Source organism: Dermacentor silvarum, chromosome 8 (genome assembly GCF_013339745.2).
Source record: "Dermacentor silvarum isolate Dsil-2018 chromosome 8, BIME_Dsil_1.4, whole genome shotgun sequence".
NCBI classification, from domain to species: domain Eukaryota; kingdom Metazoa; phylum Arthropoda; class Arachnida; order Ixodida; family Ixodidae; genus Dermacentor; species Dermacentor silvarum.
Genome location: NC_051161.1, coordinates 28,315,202 through 28,333,281, shown reverse-complemented (window position 1 = coordinate 28,333,281; position 18,080 = coordinate 28,315,202). Strand labels below are relative to the sequence as shown.

The 18,080-nt window shown below is 45.0% G+C and overlaps 2 protein-coding genes across 10 annotated transcripts in view; one reads left to right on the top strand and one right to left on the bottom strand.

The window, feature by feature from the left end:
• The window catches only part of LOC119460917 (ribosomal protein S6 kinase 2 beta), a 58,545-nt gene extending 43,307 nt beyond the window's left edge, over window positions 1-15,238 (top strand). Inside the window, exons 15-19 of one of the 7 annotated variants that reach the window (XM_049672723.1) lie at window positions 4,600-4,758; window positions 5,455-5,693; window positions 6,958-7,075; window positions 7,170-7,307; window positions 11,562-15,238. In XM_049672723.1, the coding sequence (XP_049528680.1) occupies window positions 4,600-4,758; window positions 5,455-5,693; window positions 6,958-7,075; window positions 7,170-7,307; window positions 11,562-11,693 (786 nt within the window). In that variant the 3' untranslated portion in view covers window positions 11,694-15,238. The remainder of the gene's footprint in view (window positions 1-4,599; window positions 4,759-5,454; window positions 5,694-6,957; window positions 7,076-7,169; window positions 7,308-11,561) is intronic. The other 6 variants (XM_049672722.1, XM_049672720.1, XR_007468424.1 and 3 more) reach the window with 6 other exon arrangements.
• LOC119460913 (superoxide dismutase [Cu-Zn]) overlaps window positions 1-17,849 on the bottom strand; it is a 29,352-nt gene extending 11,503 nt beyond the window's left edge. Inside the window, exons 1-5 of one of the 3 annotated variants that reach the window (XM_037722039.2) lie at window positions 17,583-17,811; window positions 17,104-17,200; window positions 16,831-16,900; window positions 16,637-16,754; window positions 16,256-16,434 (exon numbers count right to left, since the gene is read on the bottom strand). In XM_037722039.2, coding sequence (XP_037577967.1) covers window positions 16,327-16,434; window positions 16,637-16,754; window positions 16,831-16,900; window positions 17,104-17,200; window positions 17,583-17,654 — 465 coding nt within the window. In that variant the 5' untranslated portion in view covers window positions 17,655-17,811 and the 3' untranslated portion in view covers window positions 16,256-16,326. Of the gene's footprint in view, window positions 1-16,255; window positions 16,435-16,636; window positions 16,755-16,830; window positions 16,901-17,103; window positions 17,201-17,582 lie in introns of those variants that run through there. The other 2 variants (XM_037722051.2, XM_049672728.1) reach the window with 2 other exon arrangements.
• Between the last annotated feature and the right edge of the window lie 231 nt (window positions 17,850-18,080).

Genomic DNA, 18,080 nt, shown 5'->3' with positions numbered 1-18,080 from the left:
CGCTTGTTGCGGTCTCCTCGCGAGCTTCGGACAGTTTCCGTAATCTCGACGAGTGTTAAAGCGGGCGCTACGCGGACATCGAAGTAGCGTGGCCGATCCCGCTTTTTGTGGACGTCTCAGACCCGCGTCTAAGCATTCCGAGCATCGGTGACGCAGACTTCGCGACCAAGCTTCGGGCACGGAATCCTCGGACACGCGGCTAAGCCTCTCGCACGTAGGCGTCTCCGACTCGGCGATGAAGCACATCGCGCGTGGACTTCTCGGGTCCTTGCCTAAGCATTTCGTGCATCGGTGCCTCCGACTGCGCGACTAAGCACATCGAAAGTCGACTCCTCGGTCCCCGCGGCTACGCACTTCGCGCGACGGCACCTCGGACTGTGTGACTACGCTAATCGAGCATCGACTCCTCGAGCCCGTGGCTAGGCATTTCGCGTGTCGGCACATCGCTCGTGGAGTGTCGACACCTCGAGCGTCTATTCCTCGGACCCGCGGCTAGGCATTTCGCGCGTCGCACCTCGGACTGCTTGATTGAACTTACCGAGCGTTTGGACCCGCGACCAGGCATTTGGCGCATCGGCACCTCGGACTGTGCGACTAAGCTTGTCAAACGTCTATTCTGCGAATCCGCGACTTAGCACATAGCGCGCCGACTCTATTACTGTAATGCCACGATATCTCGTAACAATATCTATCATACCACCCCTTCATAAAGAGAACCTCATCATGAGCTCTGTTCACTAGGCCACTTGGGCTGGCACAGACACCTGGCTGCAGAAGTGAGGCATGATACAAACCTCCATAGCCATTGTCAATGGAAGATGATTCAGAAGGCTGCCGAGAGCCTTCATTCAGTAACATGGTTGGTTCTACCAAAAGAAAACAATGCCTCACTGACTGCACTAGAGACTGCTATCAATGAGGCAGTCTGCAGGCACAACGCTAGAACTACTGTATATTTATGCCCACATAGTTCTGCACCTCACTTGGTTTGTAACGCAGGCACCATGTTCTTTGTAGAGCAGCAGTAAAGAATGCCATACAAACATGAAAAAGGCAGAATGAAGGCTCAGCAGACCAGAGGCCACATGTCCAAGAAGCCCCACGTCACAATACACATCAAAGATTACAAATTTGGTGCGTTTTAGAGAACTGAAGAGGTGAAATTTTGAGAGCCGTTTTCTCAAAACTGTTTTTTTCGCCTTTCTGCTCAGTTTCTGGAGCTGATTTCTTCATTACCATTTAGCCTATTTTGATTCTGTTTTCTTTTGTCACGTTCCTTGGACTACAGTGCAGAAACTGCTGACATCCCAATACAGTGGAATCTCGATAAGATTCTGCATGATACGTTTTTCGGGATTAGTTTTTTGGTTCATTGCCCGGCTAGTGTCTTATAGGAGCAATGCATTTCTGATAAGACGATTTTCGGATGATACATTTTATTTTCCGGTTCCAGTGAAGATCGTATAAAATAGATTCCACTGTATTCGCTATATTAGCGAGTTTGTCATTGCACTACACATTATGAAGAAAAAATATGATTCTTTGGACAGGGATGAAAGTGCTGCGCCATCCTGCGCCAAAAAATTTTATTTCGAATGAAGTTGCCAAGTTTAGCAGGATGTGCGTGTTCAGTGGCAACCACACAGCCATAAACATGCGCTTGCTAGCGCCTAGCCCTGCAATCCAAGCCTAAGCAATCCGTTTCAGCGTCAGCATCCTTGGAGTCTTTGGTGGGATAATTGTAACTAGGCCACAAGAAAATGAAAACCATATTCTGCTATACAGTGCATTACGAATATTTTATATAAGTATTATGCGTTTGCGCACGTGCAGACTAGCTACAGGTGATATGAACTGGTGCTCATTTCATGGTGCAGTCGGGACACAAAGCCGTACTGAATAAATAAGGTTGTACAGTTTGCTCACCGTGCAGCTCATCAGTTTTGTTATTCATTTTAGCACTCACTTTCGTGCTGTATTGTTAAATTTGCGTCGAATAATGGTTGAACACCGTGTGTGGGACATTCTAAATCTATTTTGCACGTGCGCCACGTCCGATTACTGGCCACGTCCGATATGATAGTGCGGCCCACTGACGAACGACCTGCTTGCTTTCCTGAAACTTCTTGGTCACAAATATCCAATGGCAAGCGCAAGCGTCACTGAAATTTGCACTTGGGCTACACTATTTTCTGCATGACCACACTACATAAAATCAAGCTTTTGCCGCCACAGAAAGCAAGCAAAGGATGTAAAGTTTTGTATTTAGTCAACCTTAGCGGCCGTAAATGGTGGTCGCAAATAAAAGTTTGGCGAAAACGCGAACCTCTGAAATTGTGTTCACAGCAACAATGTTCACGACGCCACTTAGCTGATCGAGTCAGAAAATTTTAACAAACGATCAATCGGCACACAAAATAGCTGTTGCTGTTTTACATTGGCTTTATAGTGCCTGTGGCAGTACCGTGAATAATCGAGCTTATTCGAAATATAGTTGGCGAAGCAGATCGGAAAGCCAGTGAACATTTTTATCCCTTTATTGTTCTCAAAAATATCCTAGTTTTTTTTTCTTGGCAAGCGGTGTGAAATACTGGCCACTATTCAATGACCAGCATGTCACTTCACATTTATTCTGCGGTATTTTTCTATCTTAACTGAAGGTCGCCAGAATTAAAAATTACCAGAAGGTACTAGACAAATGGCGTTCACTGTACCTTGATTGGGGCTGTTCATCGTGGCCCACTGTGAATATTTCACGTTCATTGCGCACAAATACGTTTAATTAGCTAACTCTAGAAATTTACCTAATCAATGAGATGTCAATTAAAAAGTTGTGGATGATGTTGAGAAATGACTGATAAACACATTTAACGCAACCTAGGATTCGTGAAGCCTTTTTTTTAACAAGAAAGAAAGCCTGTAAATAAAATAAATAAAAAAATCACTGTGATTGTGACAATGCTTCTGCACACAAAAGATTGCATCAATCTTTACGCAAACCTCATCAAATAGGGGCACTGTTAATGAGTGTCTGGGCTTTTTGCTTGACGCGTTAGCAGTTATTGCTGCGCATCTTCGGTCCTTATCAAATGTGAGGTAGCATGATCTTGTAACCGTTTGCTTGCTGAACTGTTGCAAAACCGCGCCCCAAGTTTGCACGTTTGTTATATACACAATGTACCAGATGACTACGGTTCTGTCTGAGACTGCTTTTACTGCTCGTGCGGGGACGCGTTGTCACTTGGATCTTTTTCTTTTCTTTTTTTTTTTTTTTTCAATTTCAATTTCGCAGGCTTTTTCTTGTTTTTCTGCCTTATGTTTGTCGGAAAAAAAGACCACACAAGGCCTAGGTTGCTATATTAGCTGTTATTGGGTCATTTCTCGACGTATTCCACCACCTCTGCATTGGCACCTTATTGAAAAAGTTAGGTAATAAATGTTAGCTCATTAAACTTAAATATTAGTTGTTTATTCACAATAAAAAAAAAAAGCTCAACTATCATTAACAAGAGCCTATCAACAGAGAATGGGCGCCGTTCACGAAAAGCCCTCGGTTATCTTTTTCTTTGCCACATTTAGTTCACACATCTGGTATGTATCTTAATGGTGGTTTCTGATTAACCCGTGTGGGTTTGCTTTGCGGCTTCATGCTACAGTCGGGTGGATGGCAATTTTTTTCCTGTCATGAATTGTGCTCGCCAGCGGGCTTCCGCAGAACTGATTTGCCACGATTTAATAGTGTTCTGCGAAGTCAAATAAAGAACACCTTTTCTTCATCTGCCTGTATTTCACTCATATTGACCTTTATGAAGCTGCTCCAAGATGCGTATTTACTGCTCTGAAACTGACAATTCATGCTCCAAACCTGCTCCAGAGTGTCAAATTTGCTGCTCCCAGAGCTGCTCCAAAACTTCTTTGGCCGATTCCATCGCTGTTGGAGCATGTGTAGTCATGCATTAGTAGAATGAACTATTGAAAGGCAGTCTTGTGTGCTTGTTAACTGTGTTTATCTGAGACTAAAACAGAAATGTGCATTGATTGCAGTGATAATAGAGAGAAAACACTTTTCTCTAGTTGGAATGGTCGCAGCAGATGGTGCCACTGTTAAATAAGGCTGCAATCAAATTTATTCGAATTACTCCTAGAACACACAGTTGAAACATATTGTACTCATTGCTGAATGTGATGCCTGAGTGAAATTTGAATGCACGATTGTGGTTTATCTGGAAAAATCTGGCTCCCTGAGCGACCCAGTGTGCTCTACGTAACTTCATTCTTTGTGTCCGCTGTGGCTGGGTTAAAATTTGCGTAAATTTTCTTCAGTTTCATGTTTTATCATGCACAGATTGCAGTGTGAAGTCGTGGGAAACTATGAGAAAAATAAGCACATTTGCAAATAGTGATTCAATTGGTATTGGTAATCGATTGGTTTTAGATTATATATGTATTCGATTGGTTATTTGAAATTTTCGATTGCTTGAACACCCCTTAAAAACGTGTAACTGTTCTTTTTAATTTGCAGCCCTGATGACACTCTTGTGTGTGTCATATGGCTCAAAGGCTTCATTTGTTGCCATTTTATCTTCTTGATATTAACAGGTTTACCAGGATGCCACCTCTGTGTACATAATCATGGAGCTACTCAAGGGTGGGGAGCTCCTGGATAGGATCCTAAACCAGAAGCACTTCAGTGAGAGAGAAGCCAGCGCTGTACTTGAAGTTATTGCAAAGACAATGAAGTTTCTGCATGACAACGGGGTCAGTTCTCTCTTCTTCTGTCACGCATCTGCGCTCACACTGTCTGGTATAGAGCAACTGCTGCACATGCTATTTGCTGTACAGTGGTCGTTAATTGTTGCACATTAAATCTTGTATTCTGTAACAGACCAACTTCACCGCTTTCAGTGGTCATGTGCAATGGCCCTGCAGGCACCATGATCACATCAATCTTTCCTACTTTTTCTGCTTTACTTGGGTTCAAGGCAACATCGAGCACAATACCGACAAGAATGCCAGCGGGTTTTTCCTGTAAATTTTAGGGGGAAGCTGTGGGTACATCTCCTCAGCCCAACTCCTATAGTATAATCTCTCTATTCTTAACTCCCTGCCATTTGATCTCGAGTGTGTCTGTCATGGTACAAACACAGCATGTGTCATACCCTAGTTGTCCTTCAGCCTACTGACGATCGCTATACTAATGGCATAGTACTTGGGGCTTAGTGAAACTTGTCGTGAAATTGGTCTGTTGCACTTCCTTGTGTGGTTTATGCATCTCATGATACAGTAGTATGTGTGCTTCTTCTGATCATTGTACCGGGTACGTGCACTCTTACTCTAACTACAATAAAAGAAGGTGTGCTTTGCTGGTTCCCGTAATTCAGTAAAACACTAGAAAGTTCCAGGCTGCCAAGCTCACCAGGAAGCTAATCGGTGCTTTGTTGACCAATGTTGCAGGTGGTTCACCGTGACCTGAAGCCATCGAACATCATGTATGCAGATGAAAGTGGTAGTCCGGAGAGCCTGCGCATTTGCGACTTCGGCTTTGCAAAGCAGATGCGTGCCGAGAATGGACTCCTTATGACTCCTTGCTACACGGCCAACTTTGTGGCTCCCGAAGTGCTTAAGAAGCAGGGCTATGACGAGGCCTGTGACATCTGGAGCATGGGTGTACTGTTGTACACCATGCTGGCGGGGTGAGTCTCTTGAAGAAATTCACTCGCAATCATACAAAGTGATAGATAATGAAGCCATAGAAAGCATGGGGGAAGGAAATTGTTACAATTAATTGAAATTGAAGATAATATGGTAAAGGAAAATGAAAGTAGACGAAAAGATAATGTACATGTAACCTTCCATGTGGACAGCTGCATTTGAATGACATCGCGGGCGGGATAGTGGCTAAAGCGTTGATCAACCACTTTGTCTGTTGGTCCCGCAACTTGTGCAAGTGTTTGCAATGCCAAAGATACATGATGCAGTTCCTTTGCCACTAGCTTGTTTCAGGCATATTGCAGCCTTGCTTGAATGTTTGAGTGCTTGTGTCCATGTTAACATATTCATGATGGATAACAAATTTAAATAACAAGCTGTGCAAATGTATAATACCAAGTAAATACAAGAGTTTGTCACTGCAAGAGCTAGGCTCTACATGATATTCGAGGCTTGTGAAAAATCGATATGTTGTGTTCACATTGCATCCTTCAGCGACGGCTCCCTCAGATTAAGCGAAAGTAATCGTGAAGGCCATGCCAAGAAACATCTCATCGCCACCATTTTTGTTAGCTCTATTTATGGCTTGTCTGTGCCCAGGTTACGCTGATTGCATTTAGTTGTTGTCTTCTTGTAACTGCTTCCAGTAATTGTGCTTGCCAGCTGTGTATGGAAACAAATTGCATATGTTGTGCAGCTAACTCCTTGATGGAGCATTACTAAATAGCCTTTTGCTGAAGCACCCACTACATTTATATTAGGGTGATGCTGTAATTTTTTTTAATCATTGTTGAAAGAGGTGCCTGAATGATTGATCAAGTACTGGCTGACATTATGCTAACTTTGGGTGCACAAGAACCACAAAGAGAGGGGTGAAAGAAAGGGGGAAAAAAAAAAAAGTAGGCTGTTTGGGTTTCGAATATTCAGAATTACATAGCATTTCAGGTGCACGGGAGTGGAAGCCTCAAAGGTGTATATACCTCAAATTTCCTTGTTCAAACTATGTTTTAATCGAGTGACATGAAATTTAGCAGGAACGGAGCATTCAGAATTCATCAGGCAAGCTCCTCCTTCGTGCATAATGCTGCAAAGCTTAGCTTGAGTAGTTGGCAAGGCACCGTCTTCTCCATGGCATTATGCGCGGCGCAGGAGCTCACTTTGCAGCATTATGAGCATTCACTATTGCCCTGTCCTGCTATTACTTTGTAGCTCCAGCCGTTATCCTCATGTGTCTCACTTCCCCGACAGGCACACACCCTTTGCTAATGGACCAAACGACACACCAAACCACATATTGGCCCGGATTGGAGAAGGGAGGTTTGACCTAATGTCGGGAAACTGGGCCAATATCTCGAGTCCGGCAAAGGTGTGTTCTGTTGGCTCGTTTTCGTGTTCAGAGCTGAACGAGGCAAATCTGCGTTGCATATTTGTTGTTAACTGGGGTTATATCTTGTATGCAGCATCTAGTCCAGAAAATGCTGCATGTGGACCCAAAGCAAAGATACAGGGCAGCTGATGTGTTGGGACATGCCTGGATTGTGAACAAGAACAATCTTCCAGTCAGCAGGCTTTCCCATCAGGAGCCTCATCTGGTGAAGGTTCGTCTCTTGCTTCCCATTTTAATTTGTAACTTTGGGTTGTGATGGTCAGTCGCTGTTAGGATGGGAAGCTGCCTTCAAGCTGAGCGCTAGTATTGAACAATGGGTTTCAAGTACACTCGAACCTTGTTATAACAAAATTGTATATAACGAACTAATGTATACAGTTAAACCTCAATATAATGAAATTCTCGATATAACAAAGTATGTCACTTAGTTCGTGCACGTCTCGGCCGTGGCTGCGCATGGCTGCTAGCACGGCTGAGCGCACACGCAGCCGTGCACCCTGCTTTAGCGGTAATCTGCCGCATGTGAAAAGAGTGGGCGTGCCAAGACAGCGTGGCATCATGTAAGCTGTCATCCCGCGGGTTTAGTATTGGAGGTTGCGTAATCTTGAGTTTCGGAGACCCATTGAAGTGAGGCAGACGAAGCATTCGCTCCCTGCTGCCGGTGCTTTTCATTATAGTGTTGTCCCACTGTGGACGACGCTGTCAGCCGCGGGGGCAGAGTGGATGCGAAAGCGTGGCTGGGTTCACTTAATTTGTACTGCTGATATGAAGATATCGTCGACTTGGCATGAAACTATAATTCATCACCAACTCCCAAATTCAAGAAAATGACATGTTTTCTTATTCAAATTTGCTTTTTTCGACTGCCTGATAATTCGGAAAATATTGCAGCACCTTTCCATGCAAGAAAAATTGATCAGTGACCGTACTTATTTAAAAGGTTGAATTTCAATACAGCGAAATTTCGATATAACTAAGCAAATTGCCAATTTTATCGACAACGTTATATAGAGGTTTCACTGTATAACGAAGTAAATTAAGTTTCCCTTGAAATCCTCATAGAGATCCATGTATTTAAAACATTGTTTTAAAGAAGTGAAACTGTTCTGCCAATGGATGTAACGAACTAAATTCATCTCCGAAACCCAAAAATACCCGACCGTTGCGTGCCGAGTAAATTGCTTTTCGCAGGGTTCGGCACTCGTTCGCCACGGCAGTTCAAAACTCCCGCGTCCCCGCGTTGAATACAGCGTCGAGCAACACTGGTCTTTCTCACCGTCGCACGTAACTGTGCACAAGCTGCACCTCATTATCGCACCTCTCCACTGACCTCTCTCTCTTGCGCGTGCCTGGCTGTGCAAGCAGCGCCACGCTGTGCAGATACACATGGCGGTGCTAAAGATTAGTGTATTCACTTCACCACGGCGCGATGCACAGGCAGGTGCAGTTGGGCATAGCCTCCGATATCTCCCTGGCGCACTCTCGGGGGGTCACACACAAGTCTGCGCAAGTCGTACCATGCAACACGGCTACGTGCGGCAGCGCGAAAGATTAGTGCATTAACTTCTTTCACTACGGCATGCCATGCAAGCAGCCACAGCTGGGCCTGGCCTTGGAAACCTTCCCAGGTGCTATCTCGCGGGTCACGCCCAGGCTGTGCATTCGCTCCTCCCTCACCCTGCGGTGCACCACGCGGGCTGGAAGCTGGGCACGGCCTCCGAGGTCGCATTGGCATAAGTGCAATCTCTGAGGCCACGAGCCGGCTGAGGCAAGCTGGAGCGGCGAAGTTCACTTGCCTCCTCGATCTCGCAGCGGAGGGCTGTATTGTGTGCTACGGGCTACTTGACCGGCACGAGCCAAGTGGAAGGCAGACGCGAAAGACCGTCGCAGTGGAACTGAAGGCAGCTCTCTAAAGGCTGTCGCGTCAGGTGCTAAGTCGCGCGTAGCATAAGCAGAAGATTCTTTTGTTGTTTTATTCAAATTTCATCGCATGCGTGGCCGTGTAGCGGTTCCGCGGCCCGCAAGGCCGTCTTCTTATTTTCATGTTTAAAATTGTGTACCGCATTGGCCATATATTGCAGTAAATGGCAATAATGGATATACTAATCAAGTAATTTCAGCTCCTCTTTCAACTTCGTTATAACAAGGTTCGAGTGTATCTCTCGAGTGGGCCCAGACACTCGAAAGATGCACCGTGTTTTCCTGACCCTTGTGCAAGAGAAAAATCTGGGGAGCATGTCTAGGTTACTATGGGGGAGGGATGCAATTAGCACAGTTTCTCCCTAGCGGATAAATACTCTGAAATAAGCTAATGCTCATAGTTTCATGCTGTAGTGGTCACAGCAGTGGTCACAGGTTGAGAGGTCTGCGTACGAGGGGGTGTGTTAAGTAGATGCTGCTTTAACAGCCACAGACCAATGAATAATGACGCGTTGTTACTGCAGACTTATTGCATTGTATGTTTTGCCATTACGGACTCTTCGGCTGCTGTTATCTTGTTTGATTGCGTAGTGCGCATTGCCATCGGCTAGAGATGAATGGAGCAAAGTGTGTCCTCCTTTTTGTGGGCTCTTTTTTTTTTTTTTGCCTGAATAGTATGGGATGAATGGAAGTGTAAAGGCATTCGAGGTGGGTTTGTTCCTTTCTTTCTTTCTTTCTTTCTTTCCAGTATCGTTTTTTTACCATGGTTTTTAAGTACAGTAAAACCTCGATAATTCGAAGGTCGCCGGACCGCGAAAATTCTTAGAATTAAGCGGATTTTCGAATTAACCGAAATGAATAATAAAAAAAAGAAAACAAGCAAGAACTTGCCGCAAAAAGAAATCACCTTTATTTTCTATGTCCGAGAAAAATTACTCAAAGTAATCACCGATGCGGGATTACTTGACGCGCTGGTTCGCCGCCCCTAGTGCCATGCTCACCAGCTGGCTCAAAAAACGTAGCATACAAATATCACCCGCACTGCACTCAACAAAGTTGCGGACGATGTTCATGGAATCGATAACTGCCGCGAAAGCGGGCGTGGTGGTGCTTGACTCCAAAAATTTGGACTTGCTGGATATTCCGGACTTCAAAAATGCACCATCAGGGTTCCCATTGAGTTCATGCATTCTCGCACCCAATTTTTCGGACGAATTGAGACCCCAAAGTTCGATTTTGCGGACTAAATCGCTCTTTCCTAGCCGCGCTACCCAATCTTGGAGGCCGCCATGTTGGATTTTGCACTGGCTTGAATTCCAGTGGCTCGCTGTATAGCCTCCAAGATTAGAACGCGCGCTATCAATAGAGAGCTCGCGCAATTCTCTAGTCTCGGAGGCCATGCCATCGTTGTAACCATTTATTGTGTTTTTTTTTTGCGACAGCAATTATATGGACACTTCAAGCGGATTTTCGCCGTCGGCGTCGCCGCCCTGAGGATCCATACAAAGTCCAAGGGCGATAAAATCATCGCCGCGCGCCCGCCGTATGTGCGAGTGACAGCGCCAGCGCGCGGGGGACGCGCGCTTTCATGGAGAGCGAACGCACGGCGGAGGCGACTTCCTCCCTCGTGCCATAGTCCCATAGCTATTAAAAGGGACCATGCTCGTGCGAAAGGCCGGGGGGGGGGGGACTTCTACTCTTCTAACAACTGCGTACTTAGCGCCGGAGCGGTTTCTCGCGCGCAGCGTATCTTGAAAGCGATCTCCAGACGGCTCTGACCTTTCGTATGGGCTGTGCTCTCGCCTCGCCGCTCAGTTTCCGTTGCAGCGACAGACCGCACGAACCTTTGCTCGCTGCGGGCTGCGGCGGCCGCGCTCGCTCGTGCGCGCTGACACCACGCGTGTTATTTCAGTGATTTTTTTTTTCTCTCAAGTTTCGGTTGCTATTTTGAACGTGGCGTGTACACCGAGCAGGTGTCTCGGAGACCCATGTCTCAGTGATCGGCGCTACCTCCTGTACCTTCGCGAGAGCTAAGCGGTGCGAAGCTCGTTTCTTGGATCTCCATGGCGAACTCCGTTGGCGGAGATTGCCAACGCGGTGGCGTTCGTGTCGACTGTACACAGAGACGACGTCATTGCTGCGCAAATCCAAGCAAGTCGATCCTCTCCGAGCGTAGTATGAGGCAGGGCATTATTAAAGATTTTTTTTTTCAGCCACACTAATGACTTTTTTTTTTTCGGCCGAACGAGTTTTCCGGACTATTTTTCAGTCCCCACGAGCTCGGAAAATCGGTTGGCGACTGTACGGAACGCCCTAACCTAACCGCCGCACGTTGCTACTAGCCGGAAACTTCGAATTATCCGAATAGAGCCGCGCGGGCCATTCAAATTATCCGGTAGAATTTGCATTGAGAATGACGGGACCGCTCAAATTCTTCGAATTAACCGAAATTTCGAATTAACCGAGTTCGAATTATCGAGGTTTTACTGTATTCTGTTTGCAGATCTTTGGAATTTGGTAATCTGGGTCTTTCCTTGTGTTGCAGGGTGCCATGGCAGCCACATTCAGAGCCATCAACAACTACCCCAAGCCCCCAAACCTGGAGCCCGTTGCAGCGTCTGAACTGGCTAGGAGACGAGCCAACAAGGCACGGCACCATTCGTCCACAGAGGTCTGACGGGCCCCTGCTTCTTCCAGAGAAGGGAAAACACACACACAAAAAAAGACATCGACTCTGTTGCCTTTTGCACACATTCAGTGACAGCTTCCTTGGACTCGTCGGTACGGAGTTCAGCGCGCATTCGTCGGCCATCTCGAACCCATTACGTTCTTGCGTGTGTACTTGCTTTGTTGTTATCATTGTCACCGAGTAGCTGTTCAAGCACTTGCATTTGCGCGCGTTTTTGTTTGAAAGAGACAGGCCTTTGCAAGGGTTTGCATGGAACAGCGTAGGGTTAGGAAATGCAGCATGTTGTTTGAAACAAGCAGGCAAAAGAAACCGCCTGGACTTCGAAGAGCTCGGAAAGTGCCTCTGTGCGCAAGTTTGCCTAATGGCATGTAGAAGTGGATTGCTGTATTAAGTATCTTGATTTTGACCTGAGGAACTAATAAGTTGCCAGAGAATAACTCGTTTAGTTCCACCTTGATACCCTATAGCGTATAATTATATATATATGTATATGTGTATATCTATGTCGTACATGTTAATCGTGTTTTTTGTTTTTTTTTTGTCACTGAAGTACCTAAGGTTATGTGCCATCGGATTTTTTATAGGTGAATATTGATTTTTTTTTCTATTAATTTTGGATCATTTTATTCCTTCAGGAACATTGCCTTGTTCTCCTGCATGGATATTTGTATGGTTTCTGAACAGGAGCCTGCAAGAGCTGTGCTACATGTGTAGCAGCTCAGCATAATTTGTCGTAAATATGATCCACAGTAGTCTATTGTCTTGTGAAGCTTGTGTTCTTGAGCAATTTGCCAAGTCCAGAAAGGCTGGCAGTTGTGTTGGCGGGTGAGAAGAATGCAACTGGCACGCATCTCTTTGCTTGCATCAGCATGGGCTGCCTTTTTGTGGATGGCTGTCGGTAGAGATTGCAGTATCCATTTGGTAGCCATGTGCAGCACCTTTTGTGTTCTACAGTTTGCTAGGAAGAGAAGAAGGTGTAGTGAAAGGTCTTTTTAGTGTGTACAGACGTTCTTAAAACCACTTAATTGTTTATAGCTGCTGCATTTTTCTGCTTTCTGTAGTAGTTTTAGCGTACTGTCAAATGGTGTTGCCAGGTGTTCAGCAGGTGCAGTTTTGCATCTATGAACTTTCTCTTCCTAATTTGTTTGCTGAGCCTACCATTCCTTTCATGTGTACTTGCGTCGTGGATGTTGTGCAAAGAATGAACAGCTTGGCACCAAGTGCACCTAGTACTGTGTGTTGTGGAATGGAAAAGCCTGAAGTGGCAGAGATGAGACTTAGTGTAAGCACCTCAACACCTTTACCTTTTTGCTTACTTTAAACATATCTATTTCTCAAACCAGGGGCAACAGCTTTCATTTAGGCTGTTCGAACTGCACAGATGTGCTGGCTTAATTCTTCTGGCAAAACAAAAAGCTTTGCTGTGCCTTTTTAATTGACATAGGAGAGATGGGAGTGATGTCTGTTCACATGCCTATAGCATATACATGCAACTGTTTTTGAGCTTGATGGGAAGCGGTGTTGAAGCAGGATGCTCGTGGTACGATTCCTTGTACCAGCAGCCATACTTGCAACCACATCCAGCAGGTTTTTAACAGGTTCATGTTGCAACAGTCAAAACAGCTAGTATCTTTCAGACACGTTGCATGCTGTATTGGACACCGTATCATACCATGTGTTTTCCGCTTTGTCTTCCCATCAATCAATTCATTGTACGTCTCATTTCAGTGTACATCGAAAAGCACAGTGAAGACTTTTTTTATTATTATTTGGGTCGTCTTGGCTCTATATGCAACATTATGCATGTGCAGTCTTTTTTGTTTTTTTGAACTGCACTTAGTGCATGCAATTTTGTGTCGTCTATAGTTCCGAAAGAAATTGATGGTGCAGTCATTGTCTGCACTGTAGACACGGAAAGCATTAACACTTTGCTGTTGTACTATGTTTTGAAGACTATGTGTTTGACACCAGAAGCCAAAGTTCGCAATCGAACATGACGTTGCTTTCAGTGGGGTGTGCACTAAAAGATTTCTGACGTTTTGAATGAAACAACAGTGATGACTGCACTTCCGACTTGGTGAGGCTACCTATGTTTTTCACAGGTAGATGAATGGTAGGCACTTCAGTCATTGCATGCAACAAGACTGTTATTGAGTACGAAAAGCTGTTGCATTCGTCCCCCCCTCTGCTGCACATTAGTTGGGGGTACAGGAAGCAACTTTAGACCTATCACTCCCACTGCAAATGGCCTGCTGTTTGCAGTTTAGGTACATCATGGTTGTAAATGTCTGCACTCAAGTGCTTGTATTCAATTGTGACGGCTGCCTCAAGTTCTGCTAACATCAGCCATGTGGCCTCAGTGCCTGCAGAAGTAGCGGAATGTCTAGCTTGTGAGACAAGTTGCATGTTTTGTTTTCTCAGCACCAATCAAATCTAAAGATACTTTGCTTTTCTGCCCAGAAGAGGAGCTAGGGATACCCACAGTGGTTGTCATGTCTGGATACCCGATTAGTTTGCACTGTTGCTCCTCACAATTCAGTGTGCTCTCTCAAATTTCTGAAATTAAAAAAAGTTGGTCCTCTCAAACGTGTTATGTTCATAGAGGCATATATAGAAATAGTGACATTGTAACAAGTTTTCATATTTTATGCTTTCAATATGAACTCATGGTGGTTTTAACTGTAGCCTTGAGTGAAAATACAGCTGCAAGTAGAATAGTATGCCAAGAAGTAGCAGCTGAGATGTGAACAAGGCAGCAAACAGGGAAAAAGTGCCAACAATTTGTATTTCAGTTAAAGAAACCTTGCAGTTCACGGTGGTAGCACCATTTACTTGTGAAAATGGGAAAACAGTGTAGGGAAGAGTTTTACATAGTTATTTCAATGCATCAAGATGACACAGTTCACAATATTTCTGCTTCTTCTGCAGTGCTTCAGGTCATGCACCTTGTTGAACTGGAAGCATGAAATGTGGCACTAAGCACTTGCTACAGTCTCATTCCAGTGTTAATGGCCGTCCAGGTTGACAACGCTTGGATGTCGGATGCCACTCCATATTTCGACCACTGTCTTGTTTGTTGATACTTGTGAACATGTTATAAAAAAAAATCTGTGTTGTGGCTTGTGTGTAGTTTTCTCGAATGCTTCCCTGAACCACTTTCAAGCTTTTTCAATCGCATAAAGTCTTTAGGAACAGTATGGATGCTGTACTGAATGGCAATTTTATGGCATGCCAGGGAACTTCCTCGAGAACAAACTCAACGAGAAGTATACGTCTCGACAAATTGTTTAGGCTCGCCCTTCCTTTTACAAATTCTCTAAGGTATGCCCACACTAGGATGCAGAAGTGCATTTGTATCTATGATGTAAAGTAGAATTCCTTTGATGGACACGATACTTAAGCCTTCTAACCTTTTGAATGCTTCCTTGCTGGCATGTCGTCGTAGTTGGTTAGACCTGTACTGATGTGATTTTTCCTCTGAAGCATTTGTTTGATGACATTGCTAAACAATAAACACTTTGATACATTGTTGACCTGCTAGCGTTCAAGACACTTCTTTCGCTTTGTCATAATTAAACATGTGTGCAAGTGGGTACTGCCCTTTCATAAACTGATTTACTGCAGAAATGGAATGCATTTCTGGTGCTCTGAACGAGAAACAAGCATTTGTACACACTATCTTCACCAATGAGGTGTAAAGCTATGCAATGAACTTGTTCTGTCTTGCAGCTTTACGAAAGCTATTAAAAAAAAAAAAAAAAACGGTAACATGGGACACAGCACTAGTGCTGTCAGAATTGTGAAGTGATAATGAAAAAAAAAAAAAAAAATGCTTTGCAGGACAAATTTCCCACTTTTTTTGGGACAGCTCGGCGACATTTCCTATATCCAAAGCTCTTGCCTTCATTCTTTTTGTAACCTATTAATGCGTAATTATCAAAAATAGTTCATGCTTCATTAGTCTGAAGACATTGATTTCTCATTAATGTTTGCTGGTATATATTTTTTTTTTTTTTGCTTGTATGCAATACATGCACAATACTCTCTTAGCAACGTGAAGATTGGACGACTGATTTGGCACCAGTAATGGAACACTATAGATGAGCATGTGAAGTGTTGCTTAGATATCCATTTAAGTTACAAGTGCAAAGACTGGCAGTCAACTGTTGCAATTTGGCAAAGCCAGCACACACCTAAAATTTGCAGAACAGCTACTCCAGCACAAATTGCCGAGTAGGGACTAGCTAGCAATGCTTACTGTTCTCGCTACCTAGTACAGAATTATTAGGGGTAGTACTCTGCAGGTGTTGTTGCAGGGTGCTGATCACTGTGGAGCACCGTTTGCAGCAACAGTCTGGATACTGGGCCAAAGTGCACAGGTTTTTGAAACGGAGCATGTGCACAGCGACTGCAGAATTGGTAGCAATGGTAGGTACATAATGCAAACTTGTTATATGGCAGTGCATTTGAGCTATATTTGTTGCAGGCAATACCATGCCAGAAATGCAAATGGCTGTTGCACCACACACACACAAAATGGGGACACTTGGTACGAAAAAGGTGTGTTTATTTGTCTTGAGAACGCATCAAAGAAGTATCATAATTGTGCCATTTTCCACAATTACTTGGTGATGCCAACTACACCACAAGCAAGCCGTGCACCCGCATTTCCCGTAGTCTTGCTCAGTTCGTGGCCTCCCTTTCCAAGGTCGTCTGGGTCGGCGTGAACCTGGTGAAAAATGGGTCATGAGCATGAGCTACGGAGTGAGCCGATATCGGCAACCACGCCATGATGTGCACAGAAGGGTAAGGAGAGGCTTCAATGATTGTTCAAGTTCGCTACAGAGCGAGAACAAGCCAACATGGAGGTGCTGTCAGCCTGTGCATTCGAGTGCAACAATGGCTATTTGTCACGGTGATTTTCCACTCACCACGAGAGATCGTCCAATGATGTTGTGCGCTCCACAAAGCGAAATAACAGAGTCCTCTATGTTCACCTTCGCAACACCGTCGTCGCCAGCAACAACATTGCCCAGGTCTCCAACATGCCTGTTAAGGGGAAAGTGCGCGGGCAGAGGAAAATTGTAATGAGCTGACCAGAAAAACACGCGCTGCTGCGTCTCACCTGTTCGAATCAGTCGGTGCACCATGCTCCTTGCTGTGCGGGTTAAAGTGTGCACCTGCACTTACACATCCTGCAAAAGAAAAATAAATAAAATAAAAGCAGGATACAAACCACCTGTTACAAGCAGGTGTCCCTGCTGTAAGACAAATGCACTGCGTGCGCGGTTTGCCAATCACACTGAGCGCAGTACCAAACAAAAAAGAAGAAAAAAAAAAGGGAAGTGGAGCGAGACGTGGTCAACCAAATTGGCTTAACCGGCGTGAAACAACTTACCGTTAGTGTTATCTCCGAACTCGTGAATGTGAAACCCATGAAGTCCTTTGCCAAGGCCCGTTATTTCGCCGACAACTTTAACCGGCTTTCCCTCGCACTGCAAGAAACACCACCGTATAATTAACAGAACGCAGTATACAAACTTAATAACCGAAGTGGTCCTTTTCTAGGGGCCCCAAGGCCATTCGTAACTTTTGATAGTCGCGGAAGCACTCGAGAAGGAAACCGACGATCAAGGTAATGGTGTCGTGTGCAGAGTCCCGGCTCCCAGACCAATGCGAGGCATTGCCCAGACAGGCAAATAACAAAGAGTACGGGATAGACGAGATGTCTCGCTAGATAGCTACAGAACTATGGTAGCAGTACGTGCTGCACGAGTTGCGAGTACGCTCTTTGACGCACATTCACCTGCTAACTGGCACATGACGAATGTGCGCGAATGAACGGAATGAACACCCGTTATGCCACTTTCTACTCACCTCCTGCGAGAAGTGAAGAGTTCCCTTGGTTTTGTCCGAGCCCGACAACACGCACACAGCCTTGATTGTCATCCTGACGGCCTGACTTTCTAGGATTAACGTCTAACTGAAACTTTCGGCGTTTAACCGATGGTTTCGATAGCAAAATCGCACGTCTCGCGAACTTGCTAAGCTGCGCACCGGCGTTTAGTCTCTCTCACCCCGCCCCTCAGCACGTTTAAATACTCCACTTGCGTGCTGCGCAGCGCGGCTGCGCCAAACACCTTGTTTAGTCGATACTGCGGCTACTGCGGCGCCACTCATAAAGACCAAAACAAGAAACGATCAGATCGAGCCTAAAATATTTTAGAACAATAATCTCTATAAAATACCTACGCTGATGCACAGAAACCACACAGGAATTGAAGTAAACAATTGTACTTTTAATTTTATTTTCATCACGCGGTAACGTTGGTGACTCTAGGTTGCTGATTTTGGCGTCTTAAGCGACATAGCACA